The following is a 21,814-nucleotide window of genomic DNA, read 5'->3' on the forward strand; positions in this document are numbered from 1 at the left end:
GTATCTGAGAGTAGGCAGTCTACAAGCATGGGATTATTTCTAAAAGTTATAATTTCAAGGGGATAGTGCACTAGGCCAGGCTCAATAGGGGATGTGAGTTGGTGGTGGGGGCGGGGGGTGGAAGGAAAGAGAATGAATGTTAGGGCACCTCCTAGGTGCTACTTTTTTCATTCAACTCTTGCTACCCTTTAAAGGTAAGTTTCATTGCCATTTTATAGGTAAGGTGACTGAGAGGTTAAATATGTTGCCTATGGGCACACAGGTTGTGTCTTTTCTGAGATGCGCTGTTGAAGCTGGTTACATGCTCCTTCGGGAATTCCCAACCTCCTTGTTCAATCCTTCTTCCTCCTGATACCTTGGTGCTCTCTGGGATAGACTGACATGAATTTGAATTCTATCTCTGCCATTTACCAGTGGTTAGCTTTTGGGCAAGTCACTCAATCACTCTTAGACTAAGTTTTCATCACCTGTGAGATATGCTAAAATTGCCTTGAACTTTATACTCTTTTGCCTCTATCTACATATGTCCATTTGATGTCCATTCATTCTTGGCTGTGCTAGGTACTCCAATAAACTACTTCTCATGAAGGTATCAGTGGAAAATAATAGCTTCATGCAGTTGTCAGCAAACTTCTGTAAAGGACTAGATAGTAAATATTTAGTCTTTGAAAGCCACCTGCTCTCTGTCAAAACTATTCAGCTCTATTGTGGCAGTGTCAAAGCAGCCATGAGCTAATCTATACATATAAAAGCCTAAACATCGCTTCTCGGCCTTTTGGCTAAGATCAAGTGTAAAAGCCTAAGCAACCCTTATGACTGAACGACCAGAACGACTGCTTGACCAGTCGCTATGATGCACACTGACCACCAGGGGACAGCTCCTGCATTGAGTGTCTGCTCAATGCAGGAGCTGTCCCCTGGTGGTCACTGTGCTTCCACAGCCAACCTCCTGGGGTCCCTTCCCCCGGCCCACCGATAGGCTTCGATCACCGGCCAGGCTGAGGAACCCCACCTGTGCATGAATTCATGCACTGGGCCTCTAGTATGTAAATAAATGAGCATGGCTGTGTGCCAATAAAACTTTATTTATGGGCACTAACATTTGAATTTCATATAATATTCATGTGCCACAAAATATGATTCTTCTTTTGATTTTTTAAAACCACTTAAACTGTAAAAAGCATTTTTTTTTTTTTTTTTTTAGCTCACAGTTGTACAAAAACAGGTGGTCAACTAGATTTGACTTGTGATTTTCCTTTGCAGGCCCTTGGCTTAATAGTGGCTCCTGCTGGCGGCATTTGCATATTAGTTGGAAATCATCTTCTATAGTGGTTCTCAACCTTCTGGCCCTTTAAATACAGTTCCTCATGTTGTGACCCAACCATAAAATTATTTTCGTTGCTACTTCATAAATGCCATGTTGCGACCCCTTTGGCAGTCGAACGACCCTTTCACAGGGGTCGCCTAAGACTATCCTGTATATCAGATATTTACATTATGATTCATAACAGTAGCAACATTACAGTTATGAAGTAGCAATGAAAATAATTTTATGGTTGGGTCACAACATGAGGAACTGTATTTAAAGGGACAGAAGGTTGAGAACCACTGCTCTAGAACAAAATGTTGGTACCCTAATGGTGGGATCTTGGATACCCGGCAGGACAGTGAAGGAGAGAACCGGGGGTTCTCTCCTCTGTTTTTCTGGCCAAGTCCCCACGCATCAACCTGCAGAAGGGTAACATCATCATGAAACCTGATGGACACAGCTGCACCTCTGATCCCTGCTCAATTGTTCCTCTCAGAAAAGCTGGGCACCTTCCTGGGCTCATCACCCTATGATTCAAAATCAATGCCTTTCCTCTAGTAAAACCCCAGCCAGCTCTTCAGTGCACTTGATCAATAATTGGTCTGACTTTTGGAAAGGGCAGGGTACAGCCGTCTGACCCCAAGGACCTGGGCTTTTTCTCCTTGGCTGGGAGGTGGACAGGTGGACAGCTGTAGAGGGGACTGGGAAATACACTTAACAAGGCTTAGCAGGGGTCTTTTCTACCTCAGACATGCCTGACTGCCGACCTATCTCCGTGTCTACAGTCTCATGAAATTAGCCTCCTTTGCTGAGCAGCACTTTGAATTGGTTTTGGAAAAATGTGGGACTTTAAAAGTGCTCTTACTAAAAGTGCACTCAGGAGCAATCATCCTTTTCAGCTGGTCTCCCTGCCCGGATTTCTGCATCCCAATAGCCCCTCACCATGCTTAGTTATGAAAGCTCTGGGCTCCCCACTGCCCTTGGGGTAACTCAGGAGGCCCCCCCTCCATGATCTGGTCCCCAATGGCCATCTTCTCTCCATACCTGGGCCATATGATGGAATGCCCACCTTGCTGACATCTGCTCCTTCATGTGCAACACCCTTCCTCTTTGCACTGAAACTATTAGCTTCCAGATTTGGCCCAGGTGCATCCCTTGGAGGGCCCTGCAAGGTGGAGAGGCTCTCCTCTGTGTGCCCACAGCTCCCTCCACAGAGCTGATGTCCTCAGCATTGCCATCATGTCCTTCTAAATTATGAGCCCTGGTACATTGGTGTGCCTCTATCCCATCTTCAGCACACAGTGGGCCTTCAGTAAAGAGTTAATAAATTCACTACGAAAATATTTCCCAAGTGTAATGTGTGTTAGCTTCAGTGATCTCCCAATGCAGATGACTAAGGGAAAATTAATCTCAACCAGAGCTTTCATGCTGCTATCCTTTCAACACAAAAGTGTTAGATGCCCTGTAGGGGTGTAGGAAACATTTTCTGTGTGGACGGACCAACAACATCCAGACCTACCAAGTCAGAATCTGCATTACACCAGGTGCTCAGGTGCACATTTAGGTTTGAGAAGCTCTTTTCTAAATGACACCCCGCCTCCTTCCTAAAGAAGGCCCGATTCCTGGAATGGAACAAGCACTGACCATCTGACACATCAGAATTACTCACACCCAAAGAACAGAGAAGAAATGGTTCAATTGTGTGACTATCTCCTTTTCTTTCTACTGGAAATGAGACACCTTACTGTGAAGGTGGCACGAACAGGAGTTGGTCTGTGGGAGAGTCCCTGGGAGCTGCTGGTACTGGGTGACCTGGTGCTGGGCCAGGTGTAATGATTGCCTCGGGATCATGCTCAGGGACGAGGCAGGCAGGCAGAAATGAGGTTCTGCAGGAGTCTGAATCTGGAGAGCTGATACTTCTATTTTTTAAAATATTTGTATTGATATCAGAGAGGAAGGGAGATGGAGAGATACATAGAAACATCAGTGATGAGAGAGAATCATTGATCGGCTGCCTCCTATATGCCCCACACTGGGGATCAAGCCCGAAACCCGGGCATGTGCCCTGACAGGGAATCCACCATGGCTTCCTGGTCAACACTCAACCACTGAGTCATGCCAGCTGGGCTGGAGAGCTGATTCTTGATAGGGGAACCTTGAGACCAGTGGGACTGGAAGTCCAGCCGGCAACATGTCTGGGAAGGAAGTGGTGAAGGGCCGTGAGCTAAGTCTGAAGTGGTTCTTTAGAGGGGAATTGTCTCTGCATAAAGGGACAGCAGAATACTGATTTTTGGGTCTAAACTTGCAGGGACAGGTAATAAACACAAAATCTGACTCGCAACAATAAAAGGGGACATATACTAAGTAAGTATTGTAAAGACAAAGTTTCCAGCTTAAAACATAGAAACAGATGGGCCAAGGGACTGTAAAAAACAATAAAGGAAGGCATAAAGGAGGTATGTATCTCATAACTAACATAACAAACATAACGTAACGTAACGTAACGTAATGTAACGTAACGTAACGTAACATAACCAGACAAACAAAACCGCCCAAACTAGCAACTGAATTACAAAGGATCCTCTGACACAATCCGCGGCCCCATAAGGAGGGGTCAGCAGGGTCATCTCCACTGGGTCCCACCGCTGCTGTTGCTGCGCAGTCACTCCGAGGGCACTGTGTCCTCTGTGATGCTCTGCGCTTCCTGAAGGATGGTCCTCAGAGCACAAGGGGCACAGGCTTGGGCATTTATCACTGCCTGGCAGAAGGGAAACCAACACCAAGAAGACTGCAAACCCGGACGCCTGGCATAGAGCATGTGGCCAGCTGCAGGCGCACCTCTTCCTGTTCCTACTATGACCTTTCATCTCCTTGAACGGGTGACAGGGATACCATGGTTCTCAAAGCTCAGGACAGAACAAAGCAATTCACTTCCCCCTCCGACTCACACAGGTCTAGGTGATACTCTGGGGATTCTGGGCAACTGAGAATGGGAGTGACGTTCTCTTTGACAAAACTCCACTTAACCCTGCAGAGTTCACTTATCAGAATCAGAATCTCAGAATGCAGATTAGACCAAACTCCTAGAAGACAAAGACGGCACATGTGTGACATCCTGGGGTCATTTTCTGGGTGCAAAGCTTTTCTCCTCCCAATGAGCCCCACTCTGTCATTGGTGAGTGATGCTGGTAAGTGAGCTTTTAGTTTATGCTCATGTGATGGATGGAAGGTTTAGCGAGTACCAGGGGCTGTGAGAAGCATGGTTCTGCCCTCAGGGAACTCAAACTGTTTCAGGGAAGGTAAGACCAACCCATAAAAGGAGACAGAGAATGGAAAACCATAGCCTGAGCAGAGATGCTTTTGCCAAGATATAAAAGGCAGGGGGCAGCAGAGCCAGGGTCTGGGATGTCTATCCATGCAAAGGGGGTGGGGGTTGGGGGGCGAGGGGGGAGGCCAGCAGGATGCTGGGAAAGGCTGGGCTGGAAAATGGGGCCACTGGCCTGGGCTTGACTGGCATCTTATCAAGCCCCTAGAAGGCTCTAGTTGTGAGCAGGACCCCTTGGTCCTCTGAGGCAGCTGGCGGGAGAAGCGGTGCTGACTGGGAATTCTCAAGGAGACAAGAGGCTCCGGAACATGATGGACTGCTTTCATGGGCTGCAGCCCCCTCCTGCCTGTAGGGAAATGACTTGGAACAGGTACAAGAATTTGAACTGCCAAACTGCGTTTGCTTGGTGACTCTGGTTGCCTGTGAGAAGTCAGCTCAGGAAGAAACCTCTGTTCTGGACAATTACACCTGGCACCTGCATGCAGACCTGTCACTCACAGGTGGGCTGAGGAGTTTGGGGACCTTTTTATACTATTTTTTATTTCAAGAAAAACGATTTTAAGTATAATAATGTTACGTGCAATAAACAATATCTCAAGAAAAACAATTTTAAATATAATGTGACATGCAATTAATAATTATTCAAGAAAAATGATCTTAAATATAATATTACATGCAATAAACATTAATATTTCAAGAAAAAAAGGATTTTAAGTATAATAATATTACCAAAACTGTGCTAACATAGTATGATATCACAAAAGTTGTAGGAAATATTAAAGATCTGCAAATAACAGGATTACTTCTGTTATATTCTAAATTTTTTCCCCCTCTGGCTCTACTTTTGTTCATCAGTTTATGTTCATTATATTCCACAAATGAGTGCGATCATGTGATATTTATCTTTCTCTGACTGGCTTATTTCGCTTAGCATGATGCCCTCCAGGTTCATCATGCTGTTGCAAATGGTAAGAGTTCCTTCTTTTTTACAGCAGCATAGTATTCCATTGTGTAGATGTACCACAGTTTTTTTAATCCACTCATCTGCTGATGGGCATTTAAGCTGTTTCCAAATCTTAGCTATTATAAATTGTGCTGCTATGAACATAGGGGTACATATATCCTTTCTGATTGGTGTTTCTGATTTCTTGGGATATATTCCTAGAAGTGGGATTATTGGGTCAAGTGTGAGTTCTATTTTTAAGTTTTTGAGGAAACTCCATACTGTTCTCCACAGTGGTTGCACCAGTCTGCATTCTCACCAGCAGTGCAAGAGGGTTCCTTTGTCTCCACAACCTCGCCAGCACTTGTCATTTGTTGATGATAGCCATTCTGACAGGTGTAAGATGGTATCTCATTGTTGTTTTGATTTGCATCTCTCGAATGATTAGTGACTTTGAGCATGTTTTCATATGTCTCTTGGCTTTCTGAATGTCCTCTTTTGAAAAGTGTCTATTTAGGTCCTTTGCCATTTTTTTTTATTGGATTATTTATCTTCCTTTTGTTATGTCGTATGAGTTCCTTGTAAATATTGGAGATTATACCCTTATCGAAGATAACATTGGCAAATATGTTCTCCCATGCAGTGGGCTTTCTTATTGTTTTGTTGATGGTTTCTTTTGCTGTGCAGAAGCTTTTTATTTTGATGTAGTCCCATTTGTTTATTTTCTCTTTAGATTCCATTGCCCTGGGAGCTGTATCAGTAAAGAAATTGCTTTGGCATATGTCTGAGATTTTGCTGCCTATGTCTTCTTCTAAGATTTTTAAGGTTTCCCATCTTATGTTTAAGTCCTTTATCCATTTTGAGTTTATTTTTTGTGTATGGTGTAAGTTGGTAATCTAGTTTCATTTTTTTGGCATGTATCTGTCGAATTTTCCCAACACCATTTATTGAAGAGACTATCTTGACGCCAATGTAAGCTCTTGCCTCCTTTGTCAAATATTAATTGAGCATGATGGCTTGGGTAGATTTCTGGGTTCTCTGTTCTGTTCCATTGGTCTATATGTCTGTTCTTGTGCCAATACCAGGCAGTTTTGAGAACAGTGGCTTTGTAATATAGCTTGTTATCTGGTATTGTGATCCCTCCAGCTTTGTTCTTCTTTCTCAGGATTGCTGTGGCTATTCAGGGTCTTTTTTTATTCCAGATGAATTTTTGGAGAGTTTTTTCTAGATCTTTGAAATATGCATTGGTATTTTAATGGGGATTGCATTAAATCTGTAGATTGCTTTGGGTAGTATGGACATTTTAATGATGCTGATTCTACCATGAACATGGTATGTTCTTCATTTGTTTATGTCTTCCTCTATGTCTTTTTTCAATGTCCCGTAGTTTGCCTCCTTAGTTAAGTTTATTCCTAGGTATCTTAATTTTTTTGGTGCAATGGTAAATGAGATTTTTTTTTTCTTTCTGTGAGTACATTATTGGTGTATAAAAAAAGCCATCGATTTCTGGGTGTTAATTTTGTATCCTGCTACATTGCAGAATTCATTTATTAAGTCTAGTAGTTTTTTGATGGAGTCTTCGGGGTTTTCTATGTACATTATCATGTCACCTGCAAATAATGACAATTTTACTTCTTTTCCAATTTGGATGCCTTTTATTTCTTCTTCTTGTCTAATCACTATGGTTAGAACTTCCAGTACTATGTCAAACAGGAGTTGTGAAAGTGGGCATCCCTGTCTTGTTCCTGTTCTTAGGGGAAATGGCTTTAGTTTTTGCCCATTGAATGATGTTAGTCATAGGTTTGTCATATATGGCCTTTATCATGTTGAGATATGGTCCCTCTATTCCAACTTTGCTGAGAGTTTTTATCAAAAATGGGTGTTGGATTTTGTCGAATGCCTTTTCTGCGTCTATTGATATGATCATGTGATTTTTGCCTTTCAATTTGTTTATGTGGTGTATCACGTTTATTGATTTGCGAATATTGTACCAGCCTTGCATCCCTGGAATAAATCCCACTTGATCATGGTGTATGATCTTTTTAATATATTGCTGGATGCAATTTGCTAATATTTTGTTGAGGATTTTAGCATCTATGTTCATCAGGGATATTTGCCTGTAATTCTCGTTCTTTGTAGTGCCTTTATCTGGTTTTGGAATTAGGATAATGCTCGCCTCATAAAAAGAGTTTGGAAATGTTCCTTCCTCTTGGATTTTCTGAAATAGTTTGAGGAGTATAGGTGTTCTTTGAATGTTTGGAAAAACTCCCCTGTTAAGATGTCTGGACCTGGGCTTTTTTGTTTTGTGGGAGTTCTTTTTTTTTTCTTTTTTTTTTACTGCTTCTATTTCATTGGTTGTTATTGGCCTATTCAGGTTTTTTTATTCTTCCTGATTCAGTTTCAGGAGGTTGTATTTTTCTAGGAATTTGTCTATTTCATCCACATTGTTCAGCTTGTTGGCATATAGTTGTTCATAGTATTTTCTTACAATCCTTTGTATTTCTGTGGTGTCTGTGGTTACTTCTCCACTTTCATTTCTGATTTTATTTATTTGGGTCCTCTCTCTTTGTTTCTTGATGAGTCTGGGTAATGGTTTATCAATTTTGTTTATCCTTTCAAAGAACCAGCTCTTGGTTTCATTGATTTTTTTGTATTTTTTTTTTTTTTTAGTTTCTATGTCATTTATTTCTGCTCTAATCTTTATTATTTCCTTCCTTCTACTTACTCTGGGTTTTTCTTGTTGTTCTCTTCTAGATCTTTTGTTGTAGAATTAAGTAGTTTACTGCTGATTTTTCTTGCTGGTTTTTTTTTTTTTTTTTTTTTTTAGGTATGCCTGTAGTGCTATGAACTTCCCTCTCAGTACTGCTTTTGCTGTGTCCCAGAGAGTTTGGGTTGTTGTGTGTTCATTTTCATTTGTTTCCAGGGAGTTTTTGATTTCTTTCTTGATCTTGTTGGTAACCCATTCATTGCTTAATAACATGCTATTTAGCCTACATGTGATTGAATGATTTTGGGTGTTTTTACTGTAGCTGATTTCTAATTTCATTCCACTGTGATCTGAGAAGATGCTTGATATGATTTCAATATTCTTGAACTTGTAGAGACTTGTTTTGTGTTCTAACATGTGGTCTTCTGCCTCTTCTGGCACACCTGCTATCTTTGTGAATGATCCATGTGCACTTGAGAACAATTCTGCTGCGTTGGGGTAAAATGTTCTATAAATGTCTATTAAATCCATTTGATCCAGTGTGTCCTTTAGAGTCTCTGTGTTCTTGTTAAGTTTTTGTCTGGAAGATCTGTTGAGTGAAGTCAGACGGGTATGAAAGTCCCCTACTACGTCTGTATTGTTGTCAACTTCTCTGTTAAAGTCCTCCAGAAGTTTTTTAATATATTTAGGTGCACCTATATTGGGTGCATATATGTTTACCAGGGTTATATCCTCTTGTTGGATCGATCTCTTTAGTATTATGTAGTGACCTTTGTTGTCTCTTGTGATGGCCTTCATTTTAAAGTCTATTTTGTTGGATATGAGCTTTTTTTTTCTTTTCCATTTGCATGGAAAAATTTTTTCTATCCCTTCACTTTCATCCTGTGTGTGTCTTTTGTTTTGAGGTGGGTCTCTTGTAGAAAACATATAGTTGGGTCATGTTTTTGTATCCATTCAGCTACCCTACACCTTTTGATTGGGGCATTTAATCCATTTACCTTTACGGTTATTATTGAGAGATACTTATTTATAGTTATTTCAATTCTGTATGGCTAGGTTTCTTTCTCTGTTTCTTCTCAGCAATCCCTTTAGCATTTCTTGTAATACTGGCATGGTGATGATAAACTCGTTTAGCCTTTTTTTTTTGTCTGGGAAGCTCTTTATTTGACTGTCTATTTTGAATAAAAGCCTTGTTGGATATAGTAATCTTGGTCTCAGATCCTTGCTTTCCTTACCTTGAGTACTTCATGCCATTCCCTTCTGGTCTATAGAGTTTTTGAAGAGAAATCAAGTTTCAGCCTTATGGGAACTCCTTTGTAGGTAACAGTTTTCTTTTCTCTTGCTGCCTTTAAGATTTCTCTTTGTCTTTATTTTTTGGCATTTAATTATGATGTGTCTGGGTGTAGGTCTGTTTGGGTTCTTCTTATTTGGGATCTCTGTGCCTTCTGAACTTGTGTGACTTTTTCCTTTACCAGGTTCTGCTCTCACAGCTCCAGTACACTTCACCCTCCCTCTGCCAGAGCACAAGGTGGGTGGCTCCACAGGGAATTTTGTGCATTGACCTTTCAAGAGGGTACCCGAACTTTCAGCTGCCACTTCCTGGCAGCAGCACTCTGCTGCTTTTCACAGCTAGATGTTATGTGGGTACCTTCTCAGATTTGGTGCTCTCTGCTGGGGAGCCCCGCTTGGGGATTAGATCCCAGAGTTCTCAGTGGCACCCCTCCACAGCTGAGATATCTCTCCAGGACTTCAGCTGCTGTCTGTGGGCTCCTGGCCAGCCCTTTCTCACCTCTGCCCTCCTACCAGTCTCTATGCAGTCGCCACCTTTGGTCCTTGGGTATCAGGGTTCTCTTCTGTGAGTTTCCCGTTGATTAGAGTTTGGAAACTTTGCAGCTCCCCACTCTGGCATTCATAATCTTGACTGTCCACCCCACCCTACCCCTGATCGCTCCAATCTGGCTCCCCACTTTTCCCCAGTCCCAATCCAAGCCAGACTGGCTTCCTTATACTGTTCACTGGTGCCCTGAAGGCCTCCCCTCTCTGTTCTCCTCTCCTATTCTATACTGTGCAGGCTTCACCCACACCAGCTTCAAAAAGAGCCAATCTTCCCTCCAGGACCTGGGTACCTCTTACAGTGAGGAGCAGCCTGCCTCATCTGCAGTTAGCAAAGAAAGCCAGTAAACTGTGGCTCCCTCAGCTTGCCCTACAAAGCTGGGAGAGGGGCCAGACGAGAAACACATCTGGGACAAGTGGTGCTTTGCTTGTCCCTGGAGAAAGATGTATTTCCAGCTATAAGGCTGTAGCCCTGGCCGAGGGTAGAAGACAGAACAGGCCCCAAGATTGGTCAGAGATGAGGTTGCCCAAGTGGAAGAATAAAGTGGGCCATATGCTGGAAGGAGAGAAGATTTTCCTGTAGATATGGAGGCTGGAGTAGGCATGGCAGGGAGGCACTTTGACCTCCATATACCTAAGAAGCCGGAGGCCCTATGATCTGAAAGCCTGCTGGGACAATGGCTGGGAGAGGGACCTATAGCTGTGTACAGGGGTAAGCTGGAGGGAGGAGGGGCGCGATGCAGAATCCAATGCCAGCTTCTGCCACCAAAGGCTGGCTGACTAAGGCAGGAAAGCCAACTAAAGTGGTTGATTCTGATGTTACACATGCTTGAGTCACTTTGCCTGACATGGTGAACTGATACATGGAGTTGCTGCTTCCCGCTTTTCTCTGTTCCACAGGAAGCTACATATACATATACATATACATATACATATACATATACATATACATATACATATACACATACACATACACATACACATACACATACACATACATATACATATGTAGTTAACCTTCACCCTAGGGCATTTTTCCATTCATTTTTACAGAGAGTGGAAGGGAAGGGTAGAGATAGAGAAAAACATCAATGGGAGAGAGACACATTGATTGGTTGCCTCCAACACATGCCCTGGGGCTGGGGATTGAGTCTGCAACTGAGGTACATGCGCTTGACCAGAACTAAACCTGGGACACTTCAGTCCATGGGCTGATGCTCTAACCACTTAGCAACCCGGCCAGGGCAGAAAGTTATGATTTTTCACCATTTGTCCATTCAACACTTGCTAATCACCTGAATTGTGTCTGGCCCTGTGCTGGGCGCTGGAGACACAGCAATGAACGAGCACTTCAGGAGGTCACTGTCTAGAGCCACAAAGAGCATTGCACCAGTGGGGAGGTGCCCCTCAGCCTTCGCACACAGAACTGAACGTTATTAAAATGTTTTTCTTTGCATACATTTAACATTGAAACAAGCACCAAATCTGTTAGAAAATTACATTTAAATACAGTTACAGAAATGTAATCCCAAGTCACAGGTGTCTCATTTATCAAAGACAAAAGCCATTGGGACCGTTCTCCAGACGAGGCTTGGCTTTGGTTTTTCCTGCTTAAAATCCCCCTGTGAGCTTCTTTCATGCTTAGAAAGATTTTATCTTCTTTCCAGGCTTTTCTCTTCAAAAGCCAGACCTTCACTGGGGCCAGTTCTTATAACTTAAAATAAAACAAGGGGAGTTCTTTACTCGGCTAGCTCATTTATTCTTCAACAGCTATTTCTTGAGCACCTAACGTCAGGACCAGACATGTGCTAAGCCTGAAGAATTTGCTGGTGAACAAGAGAGACAGAATCTTGCCCTCAGGGTCCTCAGTGAATTATCCCCAACCAGAGCTCAGGCTCCCTGAGGTTGGGAACACAGCTTGTCACGGTTGCTTGTCCCTCTTTCTCTGTTTCTTGCTTCATCCTAAACCAGGGGTGGGCAAACTTTTTGACTCAAGGGCCACAATGTGCCGGGAGCCAGTCCATCCTTGCTGTCTCAAGGGACCTGGCATATATGGCATACTGTTCTTAATATGTTTGCTCACCTTCTTGGCGCTGTGTTTTAACCAAGGTCACCTCTCCAAGAAAGGTTGTTTCCCCAGGTAGGGATTTTCCCCTGAAGTTAGGGAGGGAATAAAACCCCTTAACTAAGTGCCAGGCAGGTAATTAATCACTTTAACTACAAACAATCATGCTTAAGCTGCATAATCTTTACTCCCTGGAATGGAGATAAGAAACGCCCTAACCTTTGTAATAGAGATTGATAGGATTGAATCAACTGGTATAAATACAGATGTAACAAGACAGAGAGAGACAGAACTTAGAAGAGAACCAAGAAGACAGAACCTACACAGAACCTACAGACAGAAGAACTTCGCTGGAGAGAACATGGCAAAAGATCCTGGACTGAACCTGACTACAGAAATTGGCAAGAGAACCTGACTAGAACCTGGTGACTGAACCTGGCTGGAGAACCTGGACAGAACCTGGCTGGAGAACCTAGCGAGGGAACATGGCCACAGAACCTGGCTGGAGATCCGAAGCAGAACCTCTCTGGAGATCCAGACCAGAACTTGGCTGGAGATCCTGGCTGGAGATCCTGGCTAGGCTGCTGATCAACTGAACGCTGTCTCCGTGTCCTTCCTTCTTCGCCGACTCCGTCTACGCCTTTGGGAACCCCTGGACCTGCTGGGGTTGGACGCCGGCAACAATGGGTTCCTACACTGGACCGGAGGGCCGGAACAAAAGCATGGATGGAGTGTTTGTGTGAACTAATATAAATTCAAAGTAAACATCATTACATAAAAGGGTACGGTCTTTTTTTTTTAGTTTTATTCATTTCAAACGGGCAGATCCGGCCCGCGGGCCGTAGTTTTCCCACGGCTGTCCTAAACTGACCGACACAAAGATGTCTCTACTTTGTTCTTCATGTCTCATGTGTCTTACTGAGCTCATCACCTCTTTGTTCAAAGGCAAATGACCCTAACTCTGTCCAGAGGTGGGTTTATTGCTCCTCCCAGCTTTCCAGTTGAAAGATTAAGGGGGACAGGTTGTGCAGCAGAGCACTTTGAGAGCTGCCTTGTGAGGGGTGTGACCCCAGGTGCCCTTGCTTTGCACCCCGAGGTCTTGCTAGTCTGGCCCTGATAAATTGGATTAGGAGTAAATGCCTGACTACCATTCAGAGTCCGGCCAGTGACCTAGCTGGTGGCCTGGCATCAGTCTGCCCCATAGGGATGTGAGTGACCAACACAGGGAATTGCACCCTCTATGAGGGAATTTAAGAATGAAAGATACACCCACCTACACCCCCCCCCCCCGAGAGAGAGAGAGAGAGAGAGAGAGAGAGAGAGAGAGAGAGGAAGGGAGGGAGAGAAAATATAACAGGCCTGAAGCTTAAAGACACACCTAGGGAAGGCAATCAACAGCAGCCACAGAGTGGAGGACTCCACGAAGCACCATGAGCCATGGATATGCAGTAGCCTCCCATAACATCAACACACGGAGCAGAAACAGGAGCAGTCAAGCAGCCAAAATAGTAGCCCAGAGGTAACTGCTCTGCCACCGGAACCATCAATGTCACTGCTAGAGCCGTCCTTATTCCATATACTATCCATCCAATTCTCTGTACGACCATCTACGCAGCTGGCCTTGCCTCCTGGCTTCCCCTTTGCTCGGTGACAAACCTCCGCCATCGAAGGGTAACCCAGACCTTCGTTCTATCCCTGCACCCTAAAGATCTAAGTGAGCACAGAGCGGATCCTCCATCTGAGGCATTGTCTCGCCATTCCCAGAGCCAACGTTTTAGAAACCCCTTAGCCTAGAGGCCGGGTGTGGCTCTCCAGCCTCTGCCTGGACGCCCTCTGTGCAAGCCCCCCGCTGCCGGGGGTGTTGAGTAATGAGGCCACATTCGAAATGCACCAGCCCGACTCAGCACTCTGCGATAAAGTGAACAGGCTCGCTGGCCACCTGCTGAGCACCGTGGGTAATTACTATTGATCCAAAGATGCCATGAGATCTGAGAAAGAGCACACTGGACAAACGGAGCATGTGACCTTAGACAAGTTACCTCGGGCATTCTCACCTGTGAAACGGAGATACTATAACCCTAGGAGCTGTCAGAATAAACCAGCTACTCTATTTCCTGCAGCAGAGTGACTGCACTTTAAAAATCCCTCTAGCCCCAAGTCATGCCGATTTGAGGATAGGTCTAGCAGCTTCCATGCACCAGGTCCAGCCGCCTTTCCTCAGAGGACTGACAAAAGCAGGCCCACCTTGCCAGCCAGGCTTGCACACTGGCTTCACGTCCACCTGCACCAGGGTGTCCTGAGCGGCAGGCTTCTGGCCACAGTCGTAGGCGGTCACCAGGATCTCGTACTGGTGCTGCTTGTCATAGCTCAGCTTCTCGGTGTTCCTGATGTTGCCTGAGGACACAGAGACATTCAGCGTTGTTTCAGATCACGTTGAACATGCTGCAGTTCTCCCACATCCCTTCCCCACTTCTCCAACCTCCAACAGAATGAAATGGGCCCCTTCCCTATCCCTTGGTAAGGTCAAGGGTACAGGAGGCCATGGCTTCCACACGCAGCCTGCTTGCTCCTCGGTGGCAGACTCCAGGATCAGTTGACTGGAGCCACCCCAGCTGTGGGGCAGGGCTGCTTTGAATTCCAAGCACGCATTTGGGACCCGACTGGTTTGTGTGTGTAAGTAATGGGTTGTTGGAAAACTCTCTCTCAAAGTGCCCCATGCGGCTGCGGCCCTGATGTCAGGCCCAGAGCTCATCTGCCATGAAATCTCTGGGAAAAAAGATGGAATTCAGAAATGTCCTGACACATATTTTTTAACATCTGGGCTCATTGCCAGGAATGTTCACTGCCTCTTCTCACATTATTTTGCTACCAAATAGGAAGTAAAATCAATAAGAAAACGTGTGACCTCTCTTGCAAAGCTGCACAGAATAACCGATTCCTTGCCCTGGTGGCAAAGACATTTTTCTTCTCCCAGAAAGACCAAACCGTTTTTTTATGAGCCATTTGTGTGTTTTTATCCCCGTGGGTGTGAGATTATGATTCAGGAATAAATATTTGATAAATAACAAGCAAAACTTTAATTGACGATTTTTGCTAAAATACCATTTTGGTTCCAAGAAACTAATGAGAGGCCCAATGTGCATTGAATAATTTTTAGTTTTGGATTCCAAGAGATGCAAGTCTTCCTTTGTTGAGACTGATTTCATTCTTGCATTTTTTTCCCCTGATGGTGGAGCTGACAGCAAATTAGAACTCAAATGCTATCATCATCCTTTACCAGAAGTGAAATTAAGAAAGTGGAAATTAAAGGCAAAACAAACTAACAAGCAAATAAACAAGCGTGGAATGGCTGACTCACACAAATTTTTAGATTTCATCCAAACTAAGGGAAAACTACCTAATGAGCTTTCTTCCATTCCAACTGATTATTGTTCATGTGAACTGAGATAACAGGGACTAAGGCAAGAAAGCCTGGGGAATTAGAAAAGTCACAGAATGTTTTAAAGATCGGACAAGTTGATCCACCAGTCACCCAGTCTTAAATAGTACTCAGTCGTAGTCCAGGAGCAGGTGCAATAAACGTGAGTGCCTGTGAGGAGGAGGAGGAGGGAGTGGAGGCCAGCGGTGGTGAGGAGGGATGAACTTGCCCATGACATTGGACCAAGCATTCGAATCATTTGTTCTGCTACCTTCTCTGGATTGTTTCTAAAAATGCAACTGCAGCCACGGATTTGAAGTAAGACTTACTTTGACAAAGTCAGTCAAAAATCTCTGAATGAAAAGGGGTTTGAGGTATTTTTGGCCTTGTGGCTGGTATTCAGAATCCCTTTCATTTCCCCCCAAATATTTGTTTCAGTGTCAGCGTGCAGCCCGTACAGGTCTGGGACGGCTCAGAATCGGGTTGGTAACACTCCCTTGGGGGTGCCTTAACAAACTCATTTGTGGTTACAGTTATCACAGGGGAGGGATTCTGCAGGTGCAGGCACCGGAATATAACCGTGAGAAGGAGGTTTCAGCGACATCAGATTGAATTTTCAACAAAAAGTGTTACCTTTCTCTTTCTTTCAAGTGAAATGGCTCTCTAAAGATACGTCTCTGAGAAGAGGAAGGCTTGGGGTTTACAATCCGTGTGACATTAAGCAGACCAAACACTATTGATTGTGCTAGAAAAATAAACACACGGGCCGGCAATCCCGGGCTCAATTTGTTGCCGCTCCTCTCCCGTAACTGTCTTAATGAAACTGTCTGAGAAACTAATTTACTTTCTCCGCCGCCACCACCACCTTCAGGCCTGTGAGGATAAGATTCAGAGCACAGATGTGCAGCAGTGGGTCACCATGAGAGGTAATGTTGGGACCCACCATCCTGTGGGGAGGGCAACATCTGGATAAGACACCCATTTAGCACATTTCGATAGCTTGGAAGAAGCCATCCGTTTTGCTTCTGTTACAATTCTATTTCCCCCCTCACATATGAGTGATTGCTCCTGGTAGTGCTTTCTCAGTTAGCTGAGTCCACAGTTAGTCCAGGTGAATGGCTGCCCCTGGGGCCCATTCCCCTGTCCAGCTAACTCTCAAAGAACAGTTAGCCTGTACCTTGCAAGTTGGTGATGGCAATTTTTTAAAACTCAGGTGGGGAGGGTGCAATGAGGCAAGCACAGTGACCTGCGCACTCCCTCCCCTGGACCTGAACTTGGAACAACCCTTTTGGAAAGCTATATGGGCCAGTCACTTTGCAATTATTCATACCTGTGGGGCATGCAATTCCACATCTAAAAATCGGTTCCAGAAAAACTTCAGATGTTTATTGTGAAAAATTGTAAATACATGTGAAAATAGGTCCATCGCAGCATTATTTATTACCTCGAAAAAATAGAAGAGAAACAGCATGCCTGGTTGCAGGGGAGAGCTAAGGATAAGAGTCTGCGTGAGATGGAGTGTTGTTCAGCACTGAAACCGGTCATTATGAAGCACTTTTAAGGATGGAAAAAAAATCCATGTTATCGAATGTGAAGCAAAAAATGGGAGGATAAAGAAAAGCAAGAGATGTGGGGCCATGCTTTTATTTAAAAAGTCAGAAAACTACTGGTAAAGTGTCAATAGTGGTTACCTTTTAAAAAAAATGTTTACTAGTGGTTATCTTTGGTGGGATTATACGTGACTGATTTTCTTCTTCACACTTTTCTATGCTTTCCAAAATTCCCACGAGGGCTTGTGTTACTCTTCTATTCAGGTGGAAAAGAAATGTTTTCATTTACTGTAAGAACACACAGACTCCAGGGTGCACTTCACTCAGAGGCATGAGCCACATTACCCTGTGGCCAGCGGCTGGCAGAGAACTCGGCTGAGATCAGGCACCCCTGACAATCAGACAAGTCTGTCCAGTGGTGAGTGGGTGTCATTGAGTCCCCGCTGTACCCTCTGTGGTCAGTCTCAAACGTGGTTGAGAGTCTGGCTGTGGCAAAGCTCTGGTGAATGCCTCCTTTGCTGTTTATCCACCCCTTTCACGGGCAACGTGTTTAATTCCCATTTTACTGATGAGGATCTGAGCAAGGTTAAGCAACTGGTCAAGGACCACACACACACACACACACACACACACACACACACACACACACGCAGGGATGGATGTAGGATTAAGATGCAATTTTGTGTTTTTGAACTTAAAGACCATTGCCATGCATTCCTGTCAAATATCAGTAAGGAGAGCGATGATGTCACTGGTGGAAAGGCCTTGGGGCCAACACCCGGGGATGGGGGGGGGGGGGGGGAAACGTAGGCTCTAGTCCAGGGGTGGGCAAACTTTTTGACTCGAGGGCCACAATGGGTTCTTAAACTGGACCGGAGGGCTGGAACAAAAGCATGGATGGAGTGTTTGTGTGAACTAATATAAATTCAAAGTAAACATCATTACATAAAAGGGTATGGTCTTTTTTTTTTTTTTAGTTTTATTCATTTCAAACGGCCGGATCCGGCCCGCGGGCCGTAGTTTGCCCATGGCTGCTCTAGTCCCAACTCTGCCACCTGCATGATAGGTGCTGGCAGGCAAGCGCTTTATGCTTTGGGGACTCAGTTTTTCCATCTGTTCAATGGAAATGAGCATCTAGGCCCTACTGATCTCTGAGAGACCAGCCAAATGCCAGAAGATAGGGGTCTGGCAGCCATCGGAAATCGATCTAGAACTTCCCAGGAGGTGGGTGATGTCACCAGCTCAGAGTTACCTGTTTATAATTTCAGCCTGGAAACCCATGGGGAGTGAGTGAGTAACCATCATGTCCCAATCCCCCAGTAAATGCCTAAGTAATCATGGCACCATGAATCGAGCACTCCCTATGTGCCTGCAGGCATTATCTCCGGGCACTGCCTCTCCCTGAGGCCTCACAACCCCACAGGGAGGCAGGAACTATTCCTGCTTTGATTTCACAGGGGAGGGAGGCTGAGGACTTTTGTTGAAAGAGGTCGAGTCTTCAGTTAAGACAGGTCATTCTGATTCCACATTGTATTCTGTCCTTCCTGTGCCCTGCTCCCCTTCCTTCCCTCACAAACAAAGAGCCTGGCAGGTTGGGGGGAAGGCGGGGAGCAGGAGCCATTTACCTGAAGCCCTGCAGTCTCAGTGAGTGGGGCCCAACTCAGTAGTACTTTTTCTGATATGCATGCAAAGAACTTCTTCAAGGAGCCAGTAAGGTCGCTGGAGGAGTGATGGGCAAGAGCCAATTGGGAAGCTCATTAGAATGGGAGCTGTTTCTGTGCCTGCCCCTGGGTCCTACCTTCATTACTTGGAGAACTGTTTTTTGTAAACCTCACTGTCAGGGGCCCACACTCCCTGGGAGTGCCCACTCTCCTCTTCATCTTACGTTGTAAACCAATGTTGGAGGCAGAGGCCTGGCAAAGAACCATTACTCACTTTTAATGAGACAGTGAGGGAAATAAATTGGCATATGTTAGTGAAATGGCTCATCAAGGTGAGTAATTATCTCCATGACTGGGGCAGTTTACCCTCTGATGAAAGAATTTGCATCTCATCTCTCATTGGCTTGTGGCTCTCCAGGACTAAGGCAGGGGATCAAGGGGGGCTTGACCACTCATCACAGACACCTCCTTCTCTAGTCCTGCTCTTCATGAGGGACTTGTCACTCCCCAAATGCTAGTTTTTGCAGACATAGACCCAACAGCTGGTTATGGAGGAACAGAAAAAATATAAGAGTTGTTCATATGAAGTGGTGTGTGTGTGTGTGTGTGTGTGTGTGTGTGTGTGTGTGTATGTGTTGTGAGATACGAGTCTGTGTGGTGGGGATGGGCCACCCATCTGTATGAAAAGCTATCAGAGAGCAGTTCTGACAAGCTCTATTAATTGAAATGATCTATTTCTTAGTCCCAAACCAAATGTTAATTGAAGTCTAGCATTTTATATCTTACTTTTTTATGCACTGATCTTGTGTCCTACACAATCAGCATCTGGTAACGTCCAGGTATTTTAGCATTTTATAAGGAAACTGCCTTCTGTTAGGAATACTGATTTCCTCTTACAAGACACATCACAGACGACTGGAGGTCAGGGAGGAGGGTTTCTCCTTGGCTTCCTTCCCTTCTGGAATCTGCTGCAGTTCTCGGGAGGCAGAAGACACTCTACGGGGCCGGTTTCTCCCTGGTCTCAACATCGAGAAGCACTGGAATCCCCGAAGACTTGCAAGCAGGTGACGATGATATTTCCCTCTAGGTCTTGGCTACCAGGAAGCTCAGAGCTAATTTGTTGCCCAGCCCTGGTTCATGGCATGCTTCGCATACCAACCTTTATGCCACCGGACTGTGTATCTTTTATTTTGAATTTTCCCCCACTAGATGGTAAGCTCCATGTGGACATGCCCATGTTTTACGTTCTCCCTCTGTTTTAGGTTCTACTCTATCTCCATTCCCAGTTCCAAGCACAGTGCTTGGCACTGAATAAATATAATTATTTACAGAGTGGACGAACTTCAGGTTTTGCTGCTTTTGAGTCTTTGGTGCAGAACTTAAATCCTATTTGAAACAAAGGGGGTAATATACATAAACCCATACACTCATGCTAATAATGAAATAATATACTTGACAAATAATTTTCATTTGATTGATATCAAGTTATTGAAAATTGCAGTTAAAAGGGGCTGAGTTGATTGGGCCTCTGGCTGTCATGTTTACACTACAATGAGTTTTTAATTAATGGTGATGGAGAAATGTCCACAAGGCTTTATTAGGGCTGTTTTTACTTCAGTAAGTTCAGTTTGGGATTGGGATGTTGTGGGAGGGTTCTTCCATCCTTCATTCTCAGTAGAGTAGAAATTCTCAAGGACTTTGACAAGACCTTTTAAGATTCCTGAATGGATCTACAGCTTAGAAGGTGTTTCAGAAATCTCCGCCTTCTCTTTGTTTAGGAGCCGGAAACAGATTGTTGTGTGAGGTGATGTTACAACTGGTTATGTAAGAAAGGGACGCACACATGGCCGAGTTGAGGGCATGACTCATGTCTAGATGACAACTGAAAAATTCCACCAGAAAACCAAGCTGTGTGCAGATGAGTGGCCTTGTGAGCTCTATAGCCTGTACCCACTGAGTAGGTGCCTTGGGGGTATTTTATACCTGGCTGGGCTGCTAATAATGCCAGGCCATCTCTCCAGAGCAGGGCTGAGTTCTGGGTTATAGAGCCTAGATCAGGGATGGCATGGGAGGCATTGCCTGCTGAGTACATTCAGGCCCCCACTTGGCCTTCAGAATGGGGGGGGGGTTCTTTCCCTGCCCCCACTGGGGTCCTCTCAGGACACTCACCATTTCTGTCAATGGCAAAAGGGACATCGGTGGTGACAATTTCATAGTTGCAGATCTGGCTGTACTGGGGGGAGCAGTCCTCATCGACGGCCTCCACCTGTAGGATGCTGTCGTAGATCTTGCCCTCAGTCACCACAGCCTTGTAGGCGGGCTCTTTGAAGGCGGGAGCAAACTCATTGACGTCCTTCACCTGGATATGGACCACGGCCCTGGTACCACACACAGACAAGAAGAGATGGTGGTAAAGAAACAATTGTACCATCTTCCGCGCCGCCCATGGACACCGACTCAGGCCCCAACACCAATAAATGGAGAAACCACAAGCCAGTCAGGCAGTTGTTGTCTGAGTGTTCTGTCTGCCATCTCACTGGAGACCCTTCTACCGGCCCTCATCCTGATCCCCTGCGATGAATCCACCCCAGAGCAACTCCTCCCCATTCGTTGACCTTCCTTGTTGCCCTTGACAACAGCATTCCTCTGGACTGTCTCTCCTCTCCCTCATCAATCCGTCATCTGTTCACTCACTCCTCCAATGAGTAAGAATTTAAGTACTCTTATTCTGTTAGTCTCTGAGTCAAAGTCCATTAGGGAGAGAGTTACAACCCAACATGAAGAGTTGCTAGGACAGAGAGAAGCACGTGGCATGGCAGAACCCAGGGAAAGGTCTCAACCTCTCAACAAGTCTGCAGGCTGGGCTGGCTCAGGGAAGGCTCCCCCAAGGAAGTGACACCTGCACTCAGTTCTGAGGGTGGAACAGAACTGTCTCCCTGGGAAGCAGAGGGTAGAGGATTTCAGGTGGAGAAAGTGGCCCGTACCAGTGCCTGCAGTGGCCTA

At 44.9% G+C, this 21,814-nt stretch overlaps 1 protein-coding gene across 2 annotated transcripts in view; it reads right to left on the reverse strand.

Moving 5' to 3' along the window:
• The window catches only part of CLSTN2 (calsyntenin 2), a 561,165-nt gene that overhangs the window by 111,560 nt on the left and 427,791 nt on the right, over nucleotides 1-21,814 (reverse strand). For both annotated transcript variants that reach the window (XM_059663784.1, XM_059663783.1), the window contains exons 4-5: nucleotides 20,981-21,189; nucleotides 14,427-14,576 (exon numbers count right to left, since the gene is read on the reverse strand). In XM_059663784.1, the coding sequence (XP_059519767.1) occupies nucleotides 14,427-14,576; nucleotides 20,981-21,189 (359 nt within the window). The remainder of the gene's footprint in view (nucleotides 1-14,426; nucleotides 14,577-20,980; nucleotides 21,190-21,814) is intronic.

The sequence above is a fragment of the Myotis daubentonii genome, chromosome 14, assembly GCF_963259705.1.
Source record: "Myotis daubentonii chromosome 14, mMyoDau2.1, whole genome shotgun sequence".
NCBI lineage: Eukaryota > Metazoa > Chordata > Mammalia > Chiroptera > Vespertilionidae > Myotis > Myotis daubentonii.